General features: G+C 38.4%; 1 protein-coding gene across 4 annotated transcripts in view; it reads right to left on the bottom strand.

Moving 5' to 3' along the window:
- Positions 1 to 413: 413 nt before the first annotated feature.
- GNPTAB (N-acetylglucosamine-1-phosphate transferase subunits alpha and beta) overlaps positions 414 to 20378 on the bottom strand; it is a 40531-nt gene continuing 20566 nt past the window's right edge. For all 4 annotated transcript variants that reach the window (XM_020800446.3, XM_072999997.2, XM_078376218.1 and 1 more), the window contains 13 exons: positions 19102 to 19281; positions 17463 to 17633; positions 17084 to 17207; positions 15349 to 15552; positions 12826 to 13961; positions 11112 to 11311; positions 10100 to 10319; positions 8779 to 8892; positions 7114 to 7199; positions 5382 to 5480; positions 4959 to 5126; positions 3990 to 4080; positions 414 to 2235 (listed from right to left, as the gene is read on the bottom strand). In XM_020800446.3, coding sequence (XP_020656105.3) covers positions 2158 to 2235; positions 3990 to 4080; positions 4959 to 5126; positions 5382 to 5480; positions 7114 to 7199; positions 8779 to 8892; positions 10100 to 10319; positions 11112 to 11311; positions 12826 to 13961; positions 15349 to 15552; positions 17084 to 17207; positions 17463 to 17633; positions 19102 to 19281 — 2871 coding nt within the window. In that variant the 3' untranslated portion in view covers positions 414 to 2157. The remainder of the gene's footprint in view (positions 2236 to 3989; positions 4081 to 4958; positions 5127 to 5381; positions 5481 to 7113; positions 7200 to 8778; positions 8893 to 10099; positions 10320 to 11111; positions 11312 to 12825; positions 13962 to 15348; positions 15553 to 17083; positions 17208 to 17462; positions 17634 to 19101; positions 19282 to 20378) is intronic.

Here is a 20378-nt window from a genome sequence, read left to right as displayed (position 1 = left end):
AAATGACACAGTAAGTTAGGAATTGAGGGAATACATCCTGGTTTTGTTCTTCATTTTTCTCTGGTTTGTTATAAAAGAAAAAAAAACCAAAGAATGGGAGCTGCCACTACCAAATAACATAAAAAACCAACTGGGAGCTTGTTTAGCCACTTCCTGTGCAAGTGGAAGCAATTAAGCAGTATGCACTAGCTGCTTGTTTGTAAAAACCCAGGCTTCCCGCAGATCCTTGTCTTTGTCATACCATGGGAACCCATCCATTAAGCGCATGCATGTGGAGGGATCATGGAGCCCCACAGCATGATTTCAAATTACTTTAACATGTTTGAAATGAGCCACAGCGTAACCAACTTGTGCTTTAAAATTAGTTATAATATAAACATTTTTTTTACAAAACAAGAAAAGCAAGTGGTATGTTAAAGAGGTCAAACTGGATTTATTTCATTTAAAATTAGTTATGTGTACTGGATAAAGAATAAGGTGCTCTTTCTATTTCAAAATATTTTACACTTTTCAGAACATTAAAGAGCTGGCATTTTTTCCTTCTCCAACACATTCACAGTGTAACATTCTGAAATCAATAACATTATCTATTAAAAGCATAAATTTTCCAATACAATTACACTGAAAATCCCATAACTTCATTATAAAGTAATTATTTATGTGTATGTGCTTTGAGTCTGTTCAGTTTGCTAATATCATGATTGAAGATGTTTATTTAAAAAGAAGAAGAATCAACATACAGTATCCTCCCCCCCTTTCCCTGGTTTGGGATACATCTTAGTAAATCAGGAGAGATCATGTATTGATTTTTAAAAAATTAATGCATGATATAAGAAATTACTCTATATAGCATGCTAATATACTGATACATTTAAAACAATACAATATACTGACAACTTATTTAGTGAGGCACTTCTGCTGTGAAATATACAACACTTGTACAAATAAGTTACATCCAAGCCCCTTTTACTTGATTATAGTCTGATATTTTAAATTAGACTTACAGTGATTAGGCTGCAATTAACATTTTCAGCAACAAAAGGCATTACATTGGCATAAAAGTTGGACTCATTTTTTAAAAACTTACTTTCCTTATCTATTAACAGAAAAATACAGCAATAACACATTATCAGTTCCATCCATCCCTTATCCAGAAAACATGCCAAAGTCAAATCCATACTATATTCAAATTACAAATATTTCACCAGAGGGACAGACAACACTAGTCATAACAAATTTTCCTAATCTGAATTCCTATCTCTCACCACTGGCTATGCTGGTTAGGGCTGATGGGAGTTGCAAGCCAAAATATCTGGGGGGTTCTAGTTGTCCATACATGCTTGCAAAGTCTATATGGTCTAAATGGGGGAAAATCCTATAATCTTGCCCGTATGAGCCTAAAGAGCAATATAGACAGTAGTACCTCTAGATCATGACCCATCCCATCACACTATAATTCCAGTTGTGTTCCCGTGCTGCAAGGCAATTTGCGACAAATGTAATGATATAGGAATCTTCCAGAAATTCATTCTCTTTTATCCAGCTGTCTACCCCTCCCTCATTCCCCAAATTCCTACAGATACAAATTGACATACTGCAAGGGGGGAAACATTGTGAAGCAGTTAACATATCACAAGCAACGGTGAAAAGAAGAGCCAGAAGAGTTACAGTGTATGGCTATGAAGGCTGGTCCACATCCACGTTTTGAGGGTGCAAGATTGCAGTTCAAATACATATGCTTTATTGTTCAAAGAGTAGGATACAAGGAGTAAGCTATTCACTGAATAGCTATTCAATGAATAGGAAGTAACCCACCAAACACCTTGGGATGCAAGCTCAAACAAATGCATAATAGAAATGTAACTTTTCAAAATTAGATTTAATGGACAACACTACTGCAACAAATGCAGCTAAGTTTCATTCAGCAACCCTTTTTATAAAAAGGATAATGCAATCAGGAGATAATTCTTGCGAGCTACATCTTTTCCTCACTCTCCTCTCTAAGCTCAGTAGCATGATTCATACAGAGTTACAAAAGATGTAATGGGAGCACTTCTGTTCATGTCCGGGACAGAACATATCAAGACATTTCTGAAATAAAAAATGTACATGCTCATCACATGTTGAGGTAGACTAATGTACAAAACCCAAATTCTTCTAAACCTTCATTCGTTCATGGCAGACTTCTTTTTGGATTCTTCTTCTTGGAAAAATTTTCCGTTTGAGGGCTATTAACTGAAAATTAAAGAATAGATTGTTTTGATTTTTCTCATGAACTTGTCTGTATGTACAGTCACAATGTTCCATTCTGCTGTGTTGGGCAAAGGAACCTCCCAGGGTGCCTTTGCCCAACTGAGCTATCTCTTGGATGATCCATTTCTCCTTCAAAAATCAGAGCAGATTTTAAAACAGAGTTACACTGTTGAGTAGTAGTGTGAAGAATACAACCATCTAGTATACAGGAATATACAATTTTCAAGTATCCTTCTGTAGATCTTTCCTTAAGCTGATATATTCTCTCTATTATGAGACAGGGTCACGCCTACCATGAGACCAAGTAAGAAAAGCTGCCTCAAGCAACAGATACTGGGAGCCAGAAAGATTCTGGAAGACAGAGCTGAGTGTGCCACACAGACAAGGCAATCCAGCTATTGTCAGAGGTGGCAGGGAAAACTGCCCATAAAGTAATATGGAAGTTTACTCAACTGCCTGTGGTACCGTGTTCCCCCCAAAATAAGCCCTAACTTGAAAATAAACCCTAGTATGATTTTTCTGGGTGCTTGTAATATAAGCCCTACCCCAAAAATAAGCCCTAGTTAAGTGAAACCCTGCCCTCCACCATTGTGCCTCAACCAGAAGTTGACATGACTAGATGTGAATAAATGTAGATGGCTATACATGAAAAAAATAAAACATCCCCTGAAAATAAGCCCTAATATGTTTTTTTGGAGGAAAAATTAATATAAGACCCTGTCTTATTTTCGGGGAAACATGGTGTGTTCTGGGAATCAGCAGTCCGAATTAGCTGGATTTAGCTAGGCTGAAGCATCCAAGTCTATTACCTTTTTTGCTCAAATGCAAGTATTGTCATCCTAATATCTCTTGTGCATATTTATTTACATGAATGCAATTGCACAGAATTGGACTTTTGAGCCTTCAAATGTTTGACCACAACTCTCCTGTTCCTTGCTACTGATCATGCTGCCTGGGTCTTTTAGAAGTAAAAGTCCAAAGCATCTTCCCCACCTTGTTTTAGGCCATCTACTCCAACCCCATGCTCCTCACAACCATGAGTACTGCCTCCCACTATTCTTCATTACTTTTATTCAACATTTTAATTACTTAATTTTCTAGTAATCCACAGCTCAAATCATGACATTACATTGCATTACTCATTTCTGTGCAGCCAGAATGCTATTATTGTTACATTTGATCCAATTATATACATAATTTGTTGTGTGGTGTTAAAATGTTACACTGTCCTTTTCAACAGGCCAGAAAAACTGAGGGAAATGCTTTCTGGTACTCTCTATTGGCAAATTCTGATACTGCATCTTTAACTATAAAATACCAAAGACAAAAACCAAAGGTGTACTTTCCTTCTCACTTAGAAATGATAAGAGGATGGCACAAAAATGGGAAAACTCGTGTCAAAAAGGTCTCCAAAGGGTAATTTTAAATTATCTATTAAAGGTAATCAAAAGTAACTTTTGACAGTAATACTGTAGGTGTTACATGTCACATCCAAAAACTAAATCTGTGCCACTAGTTTCCTGATACGTTACCTAAAAAGTAAGTAGCTACAGGTAACAATTCTATTTGTAACTACTTGCTTCCAAGCTTTGCAATAGCCACATAATTAGTTAGGGCAAATAGACAACATAGTTTTCCAGAACGCTTTACTAGAATGTCCTATCCTGTTATTGTTTTTTTCAAACTTGATCCCTCAAGAAACGTTGTACACTAGTATTAAGTTATTGAGTTCTTACCTGCTCAGCAAAAAATGAAGTGATGGTGAAGACAATCAATGTCACTAGCACACAATGTGTCCAAAATTTCAGTTTGTCTCTGTAGGCTCTCCTAAGAACAGCAGGATTAAAACACAGAATTTATGAATAAAATATATAATCCTACACACTGTAGTAAATTTTCCCTTATCTTTCTTCCCAAAACAGCACCATTCAAACATAAGAGGGAAGGAGGTATCAGATATCTGGGAAATACAAGTTTTGCGTGTAAGCAGAAGTAGGGATGCTGGTGGAAGGAACCCAAACAGCCAAAAGAGGACTGAACACTTTCATGGCCACAATATGTTTACGATTGTAGTGAAGTGAAATGGAATGTGTCACAGGACGCACCTCTCAAGTTTTACATCTACACAAAGTGCTCACACTCCACAAGTCAACTTGGGTGACAAAAATACACCAATAAGCAAAATAAAAAGGGAAATAGAGAGAAAGGAGAAGGCAACTAGATTACTGGGGTTAATAATATCTTTATATACATTTTTTTTCATAGACATTTAAGGGAGTGATGGTAGAAATGGTAGCAAGTGAATGAATTTTTTGTTGTAAAGTCATTTTTTGCTTAACTGAACAAAGAAGGATTGTATTGACAGACATTCTGCATTTTTTAATAAAGCAAATTTACTTCTATCAATATTCAAACATTTGAAAGCACTCACGCAGCAATGCTTTGAATGAGAATAGCATTTCTTTACAAATTCACAATTACCTTTAAAACTAAATTCAGAATATCCTATAAGGACAAGTTTTTTTGTGAAATGCTGATACAGCACTATAGGACTAAACCCAATATTGGTCCCAACTAGAAAATACTCTGTTAAATCAGGGGGGTTTATGGTAACAGTAACTACCAAGTCCGATTCATTTTAATGAGTCCTTGGTAAACTCAACAGGTCTACTTGTATACTATAGCAATTGTCTTGGAATACCTACCATTCCTGAAGCTCCTGTGTATGAAGAAACCGGTTTCGATACTCTCTTGGCAGTTCAAATTGAGATGGGATGGGAAACACTGATTCATAAAAATCCCTAAGCACTGCCTTTACTGTCTGTGCATCCTTGTGATTGTGGTCAATGTTGTCATTAAGGCAAACAAATTTTCTGGAGAAAAGGAGGAAATTAATTGAGATGACAAACATATTTATAGTCAGCTGCCCTTCTATGCAGCTCTTGTCTGTAAATCACATACTGCTCATATCTTAATTGCTCTTTTATAAAAATCAGCAAACTCACTCTCTCATATTCAAGAGTGTTCAGAGTATTTATTTTGTCCATGTATTTTTAACTATAGAACTGTACAAGAAAATAAAGTCTTCTATCTTCAGTATTCTCAAAATGAACATAAGAAGTACAAACCTGGGATTTTTCCGTATGTCATCAAGTTGTCCAACAACATGAGAAACATTGGTACGGATCATTTTGAAAGCAACTTCTTCCTCTCCCATAATTTCAAATCTTGGTGTTAGAATGAAAACAATACATAAGCATAGCAGTTTGAAAGGTGAATGTGCAATAGCACTGCATGCATTACAACAAATTTAATTTGTAACTAATGCTATTCCTCTCTATCCTGTTTCCATATTGGTTATTTCTTCTGTCTGTTCACCAGTCAAGAAAGCACAGCTTTACGACCATATGTCCTCTACAAAACTCGTGTTTCAGAATAGTACTAGCACCAGCACTTGTAGCAATGGTGGTGAGTCTTCACATTCCTGTTTACAATAACAGATATTCCATATGAACCTACCCGGCAATTACGATGTAGCCAGGGGGCCGTCCTGAAAGAAACATCCCTTAAGGAAGTAAGAGGGATGGCTTTTAGACAAAAGGCCTTTTCGGCAGCTGCTCCCAGATTATGGAACGCCATCCCGAGTGAGATTTGCCTGCCACCAATGTTGATAACATTTCAGCACCAGGTCAAAACCTTCCTGTTCCAGGTGGTTTTAATTGAAATAATATCAATTGTGGGTCCTGATGGCAATTTTTAGAGCACTGTATTTTTAATTGTATTTGAATTGTTTCATCTATTTATTGCATTCAACCTGCTGTAAGCCGCCCAGAGTCCTTTGGGTAGTGTGAGAAGCATATAAGTTAAATAAATAAATAAATAAATAAATAAATAAATAAATAAATAAATAAATAAATAAACAAACAAACAAACAAACAAACAAACAAACAAACAAACAAATATTAAACTCAACTATAAATGGAGCAGTTCCCCAAGGTCTTTTCTTGTACCCCTATATGTTCCTTGGAATACCTGTAGAATGCATAACATTATGGAAAATTGGGAAGTCCACCCTGTCCATGTTCCGACTCCTCTATTCCATGATAGAATTCTAAAATCTTAATAACTTGCACAGTACAGATAAATGAAGATCATTAGGCCACAGGAGGAGGCAAAAATCACTCAGTTCCCCATAATGCTGTGCTATCTTCATGAGCCTCGTGACGCAGTGGTTAAACTGCTGTACTGCAACTAAAACTGTGTTCACAACCTGGGGTTCAATCCCAGGTAGCTGGCTCAAAGTTGACTCAGCCTTCTATCCTTCCAAGGTCAGGTCGGTAAAATGAGTACCCAGCTCACGGGGGGGGGGGGAGAGAATGTGTAGCTTGCATAATTAACTTGTAAACCGTCCAGAGAGTGCTTGAAGCACTATGGGGCGGTATATAAGCAGCACACTTTGCTTTTTGCTTTGCTTTGAGCTCTGGACATGGCACCTTCCTAATCATGTTTCTTGTACCTTTCCTGCTATTGGTAAAATTCTCTTTCTTGTCACTTCTTCAAAACTAAATTGGTATTCCCTTAGACTTACTGCATGACTCAAGTTGTCTTATCAAACATCTCTGCATCAAATGCAACCAATAATATTACAGTCACTAGTATGAAGATGTTCAGCATGACTCACAAGAATGATGAATAAAGAATGACCTACAAACATATTTTAAGCAAAAATCATTCTTCTGTCAGTGCTACATCCTAATTACCGGACAACTGCTGAAAATATGCAGCACATTGAATAATATAAACAGTTCTTGTCTTGTCTATTTTTGTTGTTTGTTTAAATCTTAAAATAATAGAGCATACCTGTATTTGTTTTTGTCCTTATATGCTTTGCGAATTCGATCAGTCACAAGCTTACAATTGGTTAGCAGATTTTTAGTCACTGGAGGCTGAGAACAGTAGGAACAGTAACAGAGGCTGTCTTATTTATGAACACATCCTTGTTTGCATTTTGAAACAAAATATTCTGTAGAACACTCTCAGCTTTGTGTTCTCAAAGATTTACTGATACTGATGAACAGAACCTTTGACACACAACACTGATTTTATGGAAAACAACACTTTTGTTAAAAAAAACCAAAACAAAACTCTGTTAGCCAACACCACATTTTGTATGGATAAAGATAAATAATTTAGTACTCTGTAGCTAGGCAGGAAAATGCTTTGCAAGTCAGTTGATGACAACCACAAAAACACATCAAGCAAGTCCTGAACAGCTGATATACATTAGTCTTATTATTCCTAACTTAACATAAGCCCTGCAGGCAAAACCACAAACAGTTCTAAGAAACAACGTCCCTATTCTCAAGAGACGTATTTTATAGGTTTAGTTCTGTTCCTGGAAATCCAGTAACTGAAACAGTTTGAAAACAAATTAAGTTGTGATCCGAGAAACACAAGACACTGCGCTGCTATTTTAAGTCAGTTTTGCATTAAACAACAACATAATTTAAAAAAATACTCAAGGATCTTTTTCCAAAGGTCTAGTATCCACAAGAGATATTGGAAATACAACAATATTGAGCTTATCTATCAGGGATGCCTCATACTTTACTGTAAAGTTAAGCCTTAACATGTAACACCATTCCTCGACCTGGTGCCTTCCAGTTATCTGGAACAATAGTTCCTATCAACAACAGCCAGCATGGCTGGACATGATGGGAGTTGTAGTCAAACACTTTACAAAGCACCAGGTTACTGAATTATACTTGTAATGGATGATTTGTAATTTTCCCATATAACTTATTTTCTACTTCCTTCTCCTTGCTCTGTTGTCTTCTTGTCTTAAATTTTAGATAGTAATTTCCATTGGACAGGGACATGTCCTCTTGGTTCTTCATAAAGCATCATCACCATCATCACCAAAAACAACATAATTTTAGAAATGGAAGAACATGTAGTGGAGATGCCTTTGTGAGAATCACCCTCCAATTCTATACCCACACTTGGAATGCAGTGGGGCTTACTTATGAGTAGACTGCAAATTACATCATCAGACACTTAAAGTGATACTGATTTAGCATGAAGAATTAAGGAGATGGAATTATTGTTTATGGCCCAAATCCCAAGAATTAGCTCTATATGTACCTGGAGGTATATGAGAACGTATTTCTTGAAGTATAGCTACTCCACATACTTACTACATGGCCAAAAAACTGAAACTGGAAGGGAAGTCAGTTTTGATTTTTCACATATTATTAGGAAAAAGGAGAGGACTGCTCTTCAATTAATGAATAAAATCATTAAGCACGTTCAAGCTATGAACATATCTGACTTAGGGAAGGTTTCTTCGTAAACTGTAGCTCTTTATAGGTAAATTTTATTGGCAAGACATCCAGGCACACTAAATTCAGTTAAAAATACTCTCTAAAAAGCTGAAATGTTCAAACATGCAGCACATATATTAAAACTTAATTTTGAAATAGTATTAGAAAGGAAATTAAAATGTATTTATAAACAATTTCTTACCAGATTGGGATCATAATATGCTTCCTGAGTTGGTGGTATAATATTAATCTGAGTAATATTGAGTGGTAGGGATTTAGAACAATTTATTAACATTTGTTCCAGACCTGTCAAATCCTAGTTGGAAAGAAAGAGGGAAATGTTTACGCATTTTCTTCTTCTGTATCATAAGTAATGTGTTCTTCAAAAATTAAGCATGTAAGGCTTCCTCAGTATATTGCCATGAATTTAAATAATCAATAACAAATTTAAAGCATGCAAAACAAATTAAGAACCTCTAATATTAAAGATATTTGAACACTTTATTTAGACCTCTGGACTTCACACCTGTAAACCGAACATTTTCTCTTTCCTACCAAAATGGACCTTAATAGATCCATTATCAAAAGGTGATATTCTCTTCAGCTACCCTTTCTGCCATGACCCTTTCGGTTTTCTCCTCCCACCATTTCCTGCTTCACTGCTTTTATTTTGTGTTGTTTAAAAGGGGGGTGGGGATAAGAACAATAAGGAAAACAGAAATAAGAACGTAAGAACATGAGATGAGCCCTGCTGGATCAGCCCAAAGGCCCATCTAGTCCAACTTTCTGTATCTCACAGTGGCCCCACCAGATGCCTCTTGGGAGCACATGAGACAACTAGATACCTGTCTCCTGATACCCCTCCCCTGCATCTGGCATTTTGAAGTACCTTCCTTTTAAGCCTGGAGATTATACATCCCCAACATGGCTTGTAACCTGCGATGGACTTTTCCTCCAGCAATCTGTCCAATCCCCTTTTAAAGGCATCTAGGCCATCCTGTGACAAGGAGTGGGTACAACATGCTGGGTAAAGAATTATTTTCTTTTGTCTGTGTTCCTCTCCCAACACTCAATTGGAGTGGATGTCCTCTGGTTCTGGTATCGCGTGAGAGAGAAAAGAGCTTCCCTGTATCCACTTTATCCACCCCCTGCATAATTTTATACGTCTCAATCATGTCCCCCCTCAGGCGCCTTCTCTCTAGACTAAAGAGACCAAAACGCTGTAACCTTTCCTCTTAAGGGAGGTGCCACAGCCCAGGCATCATTTTAGTCACTCTCTTCTGTACCTTTTCCAGTTCCACTATGTCTTTTTTGAGGTGAGGGGACCAGAAATGTAAATGTAATCTATTGCCTTTTTCACTTGCAGACAAAAAGAAAATTAACTTCATAAAAATTCAGAAGCAGTAATACACCACTGAGAAGTATTCATGCACAAGTGAAAAAAACAACATTTTAATATCCATTTTTCATTGGCTCTCCTCCCCCTCCTGTTATGTGGTATTCCAGAGGATTTTTTTAAGTACCTGCAAACTTAGAGGAAGTTCATGGATTCTTGTGGCCAATGTACGAATCTCGCGATCAGAAAGAATTCCAGACTGATCTGTATCAACTTCATCAAAAACCTGGGAGACGTTCAGCGGCTGAACTGCACTCATGAGATAATAGAAATATGAAAAAGCAAACTGCATATCTTCAGAGTGCCGTACTTTATGAAAAGAAGTCTTGTCAAATTCCTCAGGAAATCTGTCCAAAAGGAATGGAAGTAAACTTAATCAAACTCACAATAATTTAAATAACTTGTCCAAACAGCATGGTGTACAAAAGCGTGGTGTACAAAATATAGAACATTGTTGGTTGTTGTGCCTGTCTTCAGCGGAAATAGGGCTGATATAATCAGGATGCATTAGTTAGTAAGTGCAGGAAAATGGGCTGTACAGGTAAATATCTTCTACTGCTGAGTGGAGAATGTTTTCTCCATTGCAATGTATTGGACGGACTGTCCAATACATTTCAATGAGGAAAAATAAAAAAATCAGCAAAAATGAACGAAGACTCAGAACAACACCAAATTAAGTTTGCATACCTTTCACAAGCTGGACTATCGATGCCAAGCATTTAAAACAGGTTTCAAACAGTTTAAGGCACTTTTAAATGAGGGAAAAGAGACATCGGAATGCCATTGAAATGTATTGAGTCGGCTTCAATACATTCCAATATAGGAAACGTTGTTTCACTCAACGATATTTCCTATGGGGATTTTCACTGAACGATGGCAATCCGTTCCAATTGGAACAGATTAACCGGTTTTCAATGCATCTCTATGGGAAATGGTGTTTCGCAGAACGATGTTTCACACAGCGATGAATTTTTTGGAACCAATTAACATCGTTGTGCGAGGCACCACTGTATAGAGATTCTTGATGACTATATACATATACATAAACACACAGAGACGTGTGTGTGTACATTTGTGAAATACGAATTGTACGTAAATATTTCAAGGAAAAAGGATATTGATTTTAAAAACAGACTCACAGATCCTGTAATTCTTGCATGACTTTTCGATCAATCATGTGAGGCATATGAGCAGGTACTTTCCGAGATGTAAATCCAAATTTGCTGTTCAGCAGTTTATTCACATATCTGAGAGAATCAGCAAATGTATCTTTCAGTTGCCTTCCAATCTGTTTACTATCTGTAAAGTAAGCCATCTCTTTCCTTAATGCCTCTTCTTCCTAGAAAACAAGAAGATGTATCCATACATATATTAGTAAACAATCAATAAAAAGTCACTCATTAAATCGATTAAGTTACATGCACATGCTTGATGGAATGCCAGGCTCAGCATTGTGAAAGTAGCATTTCACGTTCCTAAGTCAAATAGGTAAAGGTAAAGGTTCCCCTTGACATTTTAGTCAGTCGTGTTCGACTCTAGGGGGCGGTGCTCATCCCCGTTTCCAAGCCGTAGAGCCAGCGTTTGTCTGAAGACAGTTTCCGCTGTCACGTGGCCAGCGCGACTTAGACCCGGAACGCTGTTTACCTTCCCACCGAGGTGGTACCTATTTATCTACTCGCATTTACATGCTTTCGAACCGCTAGGTTGGCAAGGAGCTGGGACAAAGCGACGGGAGCTCACTCCATCGCGTGGATTCGATCTTACAATTGCTGGTCTTCTGACCCTGCAGCACACAAAGGCTTCTGCAGTTTAGCCCGCAGTGCCACCACGTCCCTCCTAAGTCAAATAGGGATCCCTAAAGTCTAGAATTGTTCCTAGTTAGAACTTGGGACTCTTTTCTACTTAATAACAGAAAAGTAGCGTGTTGGTCATAAAAAACACCCTGCCCCCATCCTTACTAGTGTGATCGTGTTAAAACACCAAATCACATATGAAAACAACAGAACTTTTAACTTCTTTTATCATGTACTGTATAAACTAACACCCAAATGTAAATCACAATGGCCAAGCACAGATCATAGCAAGTTCTGGATGCCACAGGAATGTAAACATTTCATTCGCTCTAATGTGCCTCATAACTTTGAAGTTGTACATCAGTCGTGGGGAAAGAGCAGCTATTCTAATGCAGTTGCACTGCAGCTCCCTGCAGCCGTCCTTTACACTGCCAATGATGTGAGACAATAAGGCTTCTGGATATAATCCACATCCCTGGCTTACATCCATGTCATGGTCCAATTAATGGATAAAATATATATTTCTTTCATTTAGAAAGCTGACATTTACATTCTGAACCTGAACTGGGCTTATTTTTTACAGAGTCTTCCAAACTGATGCTGATTGTTATGTAGAATATATGACATAGTTTATTAATTTATTCTTTAAAAATTTACATCTCAGCTTTTTCTCAATAAAAAGACCCAACGTTTCTTTGTTCTCAAGGCTTCTTGATCATCTGAGTATACAGTAGAGATGGGCACCAACCACCGGTTTAGTGGTTGGTACCAGTTAATTTACTGGTGATTCCCTGTCCTGCCTCCACTGGCCACTCAGAAGCAACACTCGAAGGAGGGCCAGGGAAGCTGGGGCATTCTCTCTGAGTGGGCACTGGCTGGCATTTTTAAACTTCATAGATATATTTCTATTCATTTGATAACAAAACATCCTCACAGCAGCAAACAGTAAAACAAATACAAAAGCTCCAACCAAACTGGCACTCAAATCAATAAGCCACAAAAATCTACCCAGCACAAAATCCTCAAGTTTTGACAAGTTTCATGTTATATGGATACTCACATCAAGAAGGTCTTGGAAATATTTGTGCTTCTCCCATGGCAAAAAACCTTGATAATTTCCTGTGTAATGCTGCAATTTCCTTCTTGGTAAGGCTCGACCTTCTGCAATATCTTCTTTGGAAAGTACTGGATTGACATTGGCTTCTTTTTCCTTTTTTCCTGAAGTTTTCTTTTCCCTAATTTCTTTGGATTTCAAGGTTTCCTTCTTCATGAAGGCTTTCTCCAAAGATTCAGGCTTGCTGCCTACATCTTGTATTGCAGGTGCAAATTCAGATTTTACTAAAGAGCCAGGTCTCAGCGGGAAATTACTGTTCACATTCATTGGCACAAGAGTACTACCTACAGCAATAGGTTCCAATGGAAATATTTTGTGTAATTTTTCTTCAGCTGCAGCTTTGCCATTATTATCATTTTTGAAAGGCTTCTGCCAGTTCAAAGACACTGTCCCGTTTATCAAGCCATTATGCACATCCTTTTCTTTTTTCTTCTGGGAACTGTTTTCTACTGCCTTTGCTGATGCAGGGAACCCTTGGAAAGGCTTTAGAAGAGCAGCCTTAGATAGATTGTACCCCTTCTGAGTGATGTCACCTATTATTAGCTGCAAATCTAGGTCTTGCAAAGCTAGCTTCACATCTTCTGGAAGGGAAGAGATGTTTACTGACGGAATCACTATGTCTTCATCCAAGTTCTCAGTCGTGCCATTTGGGTGTTTTTTAATTCTTGGAAAACGATCTTCTTCCGGAACATCCTCGAATATCATTTCGGCCTCTGGCACTGAAGTTGTAGCTTTCACATCTTCCTCTGGTTTCTGGGTGGAAGTTGCATTTGTTTTTGGCTCCTCTCTTGTATCAACCTCAAGGGTTATTTGCATCTTAAACTCTTCATCATCTTTACTTTGAAATGTAAGGTTGAAAAAAATCACAGTTGTATTCATTCCATTGTGCATTATCAGGTGGATCGTCTTCCATTTGTTTGCAATGGAAGCATGGCGTATTATTGGGTTATCGCTATATGCACCTTCAAGTCCTTTCTTAGCTATTTCAGCAAAGCTGAAATAAGGCAGATATTCACCTTTCGGAATGACATAGTGAGTCTGGTTCTTTTGAAGTGTCACTTTGTAAAGCTCATTGAAATGCTCTGGGACAAAAAAGAATCATACACATCATTATATCATATTACATCATCACCTTATTGGTCCCTCCCTCCAAGAAGCTCTGGGAGATTCACGGGGTTTCCTCCTTGCACCATTATTTTTTCACAACTGTCCTGTGAAACAGGTTACCCCAACAGACTGAGAATGGCCATAGTCACACTGAATTCTTTCACTGAGTGAAATCTGAATTGAATTCCATACCAACACACCTTTTGTTTTAAAACTACCTGGGTTCTTTTTAAAGAGAAAGGCAGAATAAAATATTTTAAATAAATAAAATAAATAAATAATATGGTTTTATTTTCCAATTCCTTTTATCCATCAAAAGTTAATCAATGACACACAGTCTTGCTGGATCAGACCAAAGGCTCACCTTCCTACAATGCCCAACCAGATGCTTACAAGAACACACAAGCAAGACATAAGTATAACAGCACCCGCCTGCTGCTGTTTCTCAGTAAGAGGTATATGGAGAGATACTGTCCTGATACTACAGGAAATGTACAATCACCCTAATTAGTATGCATTGATACATACCTTATTAGGCAGCTTTTCACATCACACATAAGAAAGTTTGCCCATATCTAACCCTCTTAGCTTATAGTATAGCCTGACACAGAGGGTGATAGAATTATGTTCCTTGAAGAACTTGCATAGAAGATTATATGTAAGAAATATAATGAAAGAATACAAAACAATCTGGGGGGAAATTGTGTAATTTTGCATGCAAAAAAAGGCCCCATCTTCAATTACTTGTTCATATTTTCTTGTCCTATTCTAACACATATTAAATCTGTGGCCTACTCTATCTGAATTCTGTTATATCCCACCTCTACAAAAATATAGACATGGGCAACTAAGCAACAAAAATGCCCCAAACCTAAAATCTTTCAAAGTTTGGGTTCATCTTGCTCTCATTTTTCACATTATGCCCTGTCAAGCAACAGAGTCCTAAACAGGTTTGGGATTAAGAAAGATGAAGAGAGAGGTTTAGAGGAGTCAGTCTCTTTCTATAGAAATACTATGGCTCTCTAGTGTTTTGGCTCTTTTTCTGAAAGCACATACTCTTACTACTAGCCCCAACCAGAATATAGCCACTGAATCATCTGCTAATGGTAATTCAACACTTATTTAAATCCCACTGATTCTATTTGTCTATTCTGAGTGGAACTAAAAACTGAATGTAGGTCTTAACATATCCTGTACATTAAGTCACTGATTTATCACAGCTCTGATTTTCAATCAAAAGTGGTCACATTATAGGGGACTCAAACAAGCTGTACCAATCAAATGAATACTCTAGATACATGAGAAACAGTACTGAAGAATTCTAAACCAAAGGCCATGCTGACAATATATGTGTTAACATACCTTGTCCACAGTCACCAGCATCGAATCCACAAGAAAGGACATTACATGCCTGATCACAAAATTTATCAGCCAGCCATGAATTTGCACAGCCTTGGTTGCAGTAAGAAACTCCACTTATACCAGCACCAAACTGCCAGGGTGGAACATTCCCGACTCCTACACCAGCTCCACCAGCAGCACCATAACGGCTACCTGCAGTGTTACCTACAAAAGAAAAGAAAAGCAGTGTACCAAAATGCTAACTGACATTTCTTAACGTCACAACTGTGCAAGGTTAGACAAAAGTTGGTTAGCTGACTAAAAATTTGCTCTTAAATCTGATTCTAACATAGTTCTTAACTCACAGTATGTTTTTGCAAATTTTAAAACCAAGAGATACTTTACCTAATAAAAATGAATGTTCTTAAGCTTTCAGAACATTTATCCACTTTCCAGGTCAGTGTGCATATATGTGTGTGGTGACTATTGATTGGGATGTGCGTTTCAGATTTTTTGGATTACAAATCCCATAATTTTCCTTTTTGAGAGCCCTTCCTGCAGGATCCAAACCACACAGACACCTAAATTTTGCTCACCCGGAGGCAAGGCCCAGCTACCCCAACTGTTGTCAGAAACAGAAAGTTAGGCCTATCTAAGGCATGAAGCCTGCTAGCTGGGCTTTCTTTACAGGTAATCAATGTTTAGGTGTCTGCCAGAAAGGAGGATGAGAATTATAAGATAAAATTAATTAAAAATAAAGATTAAAAAATCCAAAATGCGCATCCTTATATACCAGGACCAAGACAAAATGTCAACTTACCTCTTCAATATACAGGCCTGGCCTAAGTTCAGGCCTTGGGCTTCAATGTGTCCCCAATGGGATCCCAAGCTGGCCTGTTGGGGTTCCTCAGCCCATTCCCAATAATACCATTTCTTAGTGATGTTCTTGCTCTGTACTGTTTCTTTCAGTAGTTTTCCTGCTCTGTACTGGAGCATTATTATGTGGATACTGGCACCTGAACTTTCACTCCCATACAAGTATCAGAGCACACAACAATTTGCATCTGTTGCACTGTAGTTACTACATCCTTACAAAGAAAGCTGAGCATGAGCTGCCCAGCCTGCAGTGATACATACAGATCCTACACACATGAGATGTGGTGGCTTCTGGAGTGGACAGCGAGGGAGCACCTTACTGCAAAATTTCAGGCTGGAGCATCCCTTTGCCCCAATCATGAGCCATCACTGATATGACAGGAGACTTTCTTTTCTTGCCTACAGCACTCTATCCAGGAAAACCCCTGTTAGATATGAAGGCCTCCTTTTCCTTAAGACACATCCACAGAGTAGACACTCACAGTGACACAGTGATGCTTAGGCAAAATTGTTTAAGGCCTATAAAAGGTCCCAGTAAGTTCACATAGACAACCATCCAAGAGTTTTGAAAGACCCTTAAAATACAAAATTCTTCATATCCATATACTAATTTAGCACAGTTCAAGAGTAATGCCTTCTTACCAATGTACTCTAATTTTCAGCCCCGCGGGGCTCCACCTCTCTCTCTCTCTCTCTCTCTCTCTCTCTCGGCTTTGCCCCTGCATGCGTGCATGCAGGACTCTGCCCCCCTGTGCACTGGGTTCTATCGTGACCAGAACCTAATGTGATCGCTGAGCAGAGGGAAAAGACAGCCGCGCGAAGGGAAGCAGAGTTGTGTGAGTGCACGCCCCCCCTGTTTAACAGAAACCTTGCTTCTTACCAATGCAGTCCCCACCATCCCAGTCACAAGCAGAATTGTTACAAGCTTTATCACAGTAACCATCTTTAATCCATGAACCAGGACATCCTTCAGCACAATTTGGCACAGGCCATGTCAAATAAACCTGGAAATGGGAGAAAAAAGAGAAAAACTGTTCTTATGAAAGCATTCATGCCTTTTCAGTAAGCAAATTTAAACTCCCATTTTGCGAAGCAAATTGCTTTTCATTTGCAAATAACTTAACACTAACCCAGATCTACATAAAGCTATGTCCTTTCTCAGATTTGCTAGATCCTTACTGGGAAGTACTCCTAGGTAACAAGCTGTATTTGATCTCTCTCTCCAGTTGTATGCATCAAATTATTTTGTGGTGGTTTACCTTTTGACCTTTGGAGTGGCTATAGAAATCATCAGGCCACACGTCCTTCCCAAACATCACATCATCATTTAAATAAATGAACTTCTGGGACAGACCTGCAATGCGATGAATATGGCTTTCAATGGCAGGGGAGCTAAAGGTGGGCAGGTGACTCAAATTCTGAAATATATCCTAGAACATGAAAAACAAATGTTACAAGCTGTGGGAATAGTGAGGAATCTTACACATGGGAGCAAGCACTTTCCAAATATTATCCAGAAATTACCATGTGTTGTGCACCCCCAGTGACCCCTGTATGTTTTCCCACTCACACAGGCCAATCTTTGGACACGACTTGTTCTTTCCCCCTTTTCGCTGCCGCCAGAGGATATTACCCTTACTATATCAATTATGAATCTCACACTCCTGCTGCCAAATATAACACGGTTTATTTATGGAGTAGTAAGTAAATCACAGAAGGAAAATCATGGAAGTTCTATTATCTTTCATTCAATAAACGTGGATTTGATTACTTGTATGCCTGATTGTATTCATTTACTTTACTCAAGATCCCTCCTGTCCTGTCATAGGCTCCTGCACTAGAGCTCTAAAATGACTGACAGGAGTGACATGTGGGCTATCCGCCACACCATGTAATTTTGTATTCCATGTTCGACAAAACTACTATAGTGGCAGGATCTATTCTCAATCATCCCAGAGTGCAGGACATGCAACGATGGGCTCAAGTTAAGGAAGCCAGATTTTGGTTGCATATCAGGAAAAACTTCCTAACTGTTAAAGCAGTAAGATAGTGGAACCAATTACCTTGAGAGGTGGTGAGTGCTCCAACACTGGAGGCATTCAAGAGAAACTTAGACAACCACCTGGCAGATATCCTTTGATTTCTATTCTTGCATTGAGCAGGGGGTTGGACTTGATGGCCTCATTGGACCCTTCAAACTTCATATTCTATGATTCTATGAAAAAGCTTTGCCTCTACAAAATACATATGTCACTCTCTCACATGCTCCTTTGTCTGATTTTCAAAACAATGTTTCAGCATGAAAAAAAGATATGTGGATGTCAACATGGCAATTCAGAACTGCTCTCAACTAAGAGTCAAGTCCTTTCTAATAAAATGAAGGAAATCACATTGGTTCTTCCATGACAACTCAGTGTCACCCTCAAATGAGCTGCAAGTGTATGCAATCTCTTCTTGCTCCATAGGTGAATTATATTTCAGTTAGTAATTTATGGTTAACCACAGGACTGCTGCAATATCTGGATCAGAACAATACTTCAAATCATAGTTAATAAACATAATCTAAAGTAATCCTCCAGTTTTATATGGACAATGAGTACCAACCATAGTCTACCAATTTGCAAGGTACTAAATATAGATATGGAACCCAGCTTTCAAAATCTAACCATAGTTAACCACTCATTATTGACATGGATGACACAGAATACCAGGCTGAAACAAAAGTGTTAAATGAACTGCTTTGAAACTTCTTTCTTTTGCAATGAAGGAGCTCAAAGGCCTGAGTTCACATTAGACTATATGCAAATGCTGCCACTGTCTGTTCTAATCAGATACATTGATGTTGTAGGGTTTTTTAAAAATCATTTACAAAATGATGAGGATCTGACTTTTTTTTACCTGATGTGTTACTATAGTTATCCGAGGGTTATCCAAATTAAGCCAGGAAGGAATCTGCCCATTTGTGACTATGAAGATGTGTCGCACCCATGGCGCATGCCTCTCTATTGATCGCAATGAATATCGTAGCTCCTCATTATCTTCAAACCGGCTGGCAGAAATATCTTCATCCTGTTTGGACTATTAAAAATGGGATTGCACACATTATATGAAAATAAGGAGAGTGGACTCATTTGAGAACTATCATTATTCAATTACTTTTGATACTGTTCTTCCAGAGAGACAATTTGGGAATAGGGAAAGATAAAGTATACAATCTTTCTTTCTTTTTTTTCCGGGTTGGGAAACAAAGGAGAGTGACAACCCAGGAATATATTTGGAAAGTACACATAGAAAAAAAATGGGGAAAAAAGTGGGAAAGAAGAGTGAGGAGAAGTTTTGGTAGTTATAAGCATCCAGTTACAACCAATCCTATCTCTCATGTTGATGCATCTAGCTATCAATAGACTAAAGGTATCATTCCATAAGTCATTCCTGCAACCAGTTCCCTTCATAGCATTCTAGTGAGCTGGTGCATTCATGGGAAGTTCATGGAAACATTTCCAGGCACAGCAGTTCCCTGAATATAGAACAACCTTTCAAGAATTACATTTTCTAGTTCCCTGGTTTGCACCATCCCTACAACACATTTTCATGGGGATAACTGTTAAGAGGAGCTATCACAGACAATGTGTTGTATAATTGGTCCTCTTTTAGGAAACAAAAGAATATAACAACGGCTCCTGTTTTGAGCAAAGTTCAGTTCAGCAGAAAAGAGTTCCTTTAATACCTGATAAGTTATCAAATCTTCAGCCCCCAATTCTTCCACTGATGGAAATCTTAAAAATCCAGTTAGGCCAGTACTCAACCTAGTAGGCATCCTTCAGTCTCGAAAGACTATGGTATCGTGCTCTGTATGGAGGACTTGGAACAGCGTCTAGTGTGGCTGAGGAGGCCAATTCGAGAGTGACAATCCCTTCCACACTGGAGACAAATCCAATCTGTCCCCTGTCCAGCTCCCTGGTTTTGCTTCCTTTGTGACTTCCTCTTTGCCTCAGCCTGCTGGACAAGGGTCTCTTCAAATTGGGAGAGGCCGTGATGCACTGCCTGCCTCCAGGCTGAACGATCAGATGTCAGAGTTTCCCATCTGTTGAGGTCTATTCCTAAGGCCTTCAGATCCCGCTTGCAGATATCCTTGTATCGCAGCTGTGGTCTCCCTCTGGGGCGATTTCCCTGCA

The sequence above is a fragment of the Pogona vitticeps genome, chromosome 5 (genome assembly GCF_051106095.1).
Source record: "Pogona vitticeps strain Pit_001003342236 chromosome 5, PviZW2.1, whole genome shotgun sequence".
In the NCBI taxonomy this organism is placed as follows: domain Eukaryota; kingdom Metazoa; phylum Chordata; class Lepidosauria; order Squamata; family Agamidae; genus Pogona; species Pogona vitticeps.
Note: the sequence above shows the minus strand (reverse complement) of the source record. Positions and strands in the feature narration are given on the sequence as shown.